Source organism: Myotis davidii, unplaced genomic scaffold (genome assembly GCF_000327345.1).
Source record: "Myotis davidii unplaced genomic scaffold, ASM32734v1 scaffold330, whole genome shotgun sequence".
NCBI classification, from domain to species: domain Eukaryota; kingdom Metazoa; phylum Chordata; class Mammalia; order Chiroptera; family Vespertilionidae; genus Myotis; species Myotis davidii.
The window spans coordinates 7,694,222-7,696,878 of NW_006283770.1; the positions used below are offsets into that span (position 1 = coordinate 7,694,222).

The 2,657-nt window shown below is 55.4% G+C and overlaps 1 protein-coding gene across 1 annotated transcript in view; it reads left to right on the forward strand.

The window, feature by feature from the left end:
* Positions 1-2,657, forward strand: part of DBX1 (developing brain homeobox 1) — a 4,570-nt gene that overhangs the window by 1,106 nt on the left and 807 nt on the right. Inside the window, exons 3-5 of the mRNA XM_006754000.1 lie at positions 731-863; positions 1,950-2,086; positions 2,545-2,654. Coding sequence (XP_006754063.1) covers positions 731-863; positions 1,950-2,086; positions 2,545-2,654 — 380 coding nt within the window. The remainder of the gene's footprint in view (positions 1-730; positions 864-1,949; positions 2,087-2,544; positions 2,655-2,657) is intronic.

The window sequence follows — 2,657 nt, forward strand, 5'->3', positions numbered from 1 at the left end:
GCCTTTCATCAGATCTTCGTATTTCCCAGGTAGGTCTCACCCCCCCTTCCCTTCGCGAGGCTGAGCGGCGCCCCAGTTCCAGCTCGTCGCTCCCTGCCCCGAAGCCATATTTCTCTGTCCACCCCTCAGGGTTATGCTCTGGTTCAGAGGTTGCGAGGCGTACAACATTCACGAATCCGTCGCGCCAATTTGATGCCCTATTTAGCACAAGCGGTGACTGCTTGACACTTTGCACCAATTCCCTGCTCTACAAATTAGCAGGAATTGTCATGGTCCCAATTTGAGGCGGTTCCCTCCCCGGCGAGGAGCTGTTGGCATCCCTTCACGCCGCCGTTTTCCCACAGAGTCAGTGCACTTGGCCACGATTCCCCACAAAGGTTTCAGCACCATGACCAATTGGTCAGCTCCTCCGGGCAGCCACCCACAGACCAGCCCTAGTCCCTCCGAACTACCCAGAGACACCTACCAGCCGGGGCTAATTTCCTTTTAAGACTCATTCAGGGCTCTGGGCTTTCCACGAGACCACATGGGGTGCCCTCTTGTGTGGGATGCCTGGGGTCGCCCTGGGGGAGGGAGGCTGGACCCTCCCACAACCCCAAAACTTCTTTATCCAACCTGATTTCTCAACCTCTTCTCATGCCCCCCCGCCCCCCAGCCATATTTTTTAAAAGGACCCTTAGGTTGATAAAATAAGTCTGAGGGAAGCCCGGAATTGTTCCTCGTCTAAAAGAGAAGCACCTTCAACAGGTTCCACGAGGTTTTTCATCCTGGAGCCTCAGAGGGTGGCTCAAAAACTCTGCACCTGGTCCAGACTCTGAAGGCCACCGAGGAGCCCCTATGCAGAGAGGAGACGGGCATGGTCGGTGGGGGATGGGAAAGCCAGGACCGCACTCCCAACTATCAGCCAGAGAAACAAGCAATTGCTTTTTAAAAGGGGGAGAGAGAATTCACCAACCACCACCACCACCACCATTCATGCTGCGGCTGATAATGGAATTTGCTCCCTTTCTCTCCCAACTCAATGCTCTAACAAAAACAACCCGAGCTTTATAAATAGCTTTTCATGTCCATTTAATGAAAATGATGCGGGAGAGAGAAGCCTCTGCCATCAGTATTCTCCCAATGGTCTTGGCCTGCAGTTGTGTTTAGTTTGAAAGTGTAAATCTCTTTTGTCCCCGTAATATATGGCTTTCGCTGCTTGTCCTCAGTCTTTTTCTGTTAGTTCATTACTACACAATTACCATTCACGCTTCATTAGAGTCTCTGTTTCTTTTGGGTCCCCCCCCTCCCTTAAAGCGAAACTCTCCCCCTTTTTATCATGCCAATACCCATTGGGAATCGGTCAATGTGCTAATTAGCTGCCACTTTTCATGTATTCCGGCCGAATTCTTTACGTTTTGTGGGGAAGGGGAGGAAAGATTAATATTTTTTTTTAAAAAAAGATGAATACTGATTGGGTTTTTAAAAAAAATCCAAAGAGGATTTTCTCCTCGCTATCGAATCAGTAAAGCACCTCATTTTCATCGAAAGAAGGCAAAAGCCGCCGAGGGCATAAAAGCTTATGCGGGAAACCCAGTGGCCTCAGCTGCGCAGTTTATTGTTGTGATTTATTTTTGCTGTTGCTGTGTTCGCTGATGTCCGCAGGATTGTTTCCCTGAGACCGCGGAATGGAAAAAAACGCAAACAGGCTATTGTGGGAGCTGTTCTCTGCGTTCCCGTAGCTTTACCTAATCCGGGTTTGCACGGTTGAAAGGGGGCGTTATTTGGGCGGAAAGCGCCTTTCGCTCTCGAAAGTTTGCGGGTTCGTGGCCCGTTCTGCGGGGAGGGGCGGGGTGGGGTGGAGAAAAGGGAGAACTTTAAAGAGATGAAGGGATCCGAGAGAAAACCCGGGGAGGTGACGCTGGGGAGGCAGGTGCCCCGCCCACTCACTCCCCCCCGCCCCCCCGCAGCTCGCCGGGGGCTGCGCCGGGCCGTGTTCTCCGACGTGCAGCGCAAGGCGCTGGAGAAGATGTTCCAGAAGCAGAAGTACATCAGCAAGCCCGACCGCAAGAAGCTGGCGGCCAAGCTGGGCTTGAAAGACTCCCAGGTGAGCTCCCTTCCGCAGAGCCCCGTCCTCACGAGCTCCCCCTCCCCCAGGAATCTCACAATTTTCTGGAACCCCTTGGGTCCCCTTGTGCAGAAGGGGAGAGTAAGGCCTAGGGAGGGAATGCGTGCAGGACCCAGCTTTCTCGGGGCTGCTCGGGACAGCCCACTCCTCTCCCCGCCTTACCTCCCGGGACTCAGCGTGCCCCCCACTCCCCCGCCCTCCCACCGTCTGGGCCTGGGACCCATGGGTGCGGCGAGAGGCGCGAGGAGTGGAGGTGGCGGTGAGGGGGTTTAATGCTGAGACCCACATCAGGGGATGGGGGGACAGGCTAGGAGGGGAAGGACACAGCTGCCTCCCCACCCCCACACCCCGCCGGTGCCCCGCCCCACGCCCTCACCTCCGAGGAAGGGTCTGCGCTCACCTCGGCCTCTGCCCTGCTCTCCCGCCTCGCACACCAGGTGAAAATCTGGTTCCAGAACCGACGCATGAAGTGGCGGAACTCCAAGGAGCGCGAGCTGCTGTCCAGCGGGGGCTGCCGCGAGCAGACCCTTCCCACCAAACTCAATCCGCA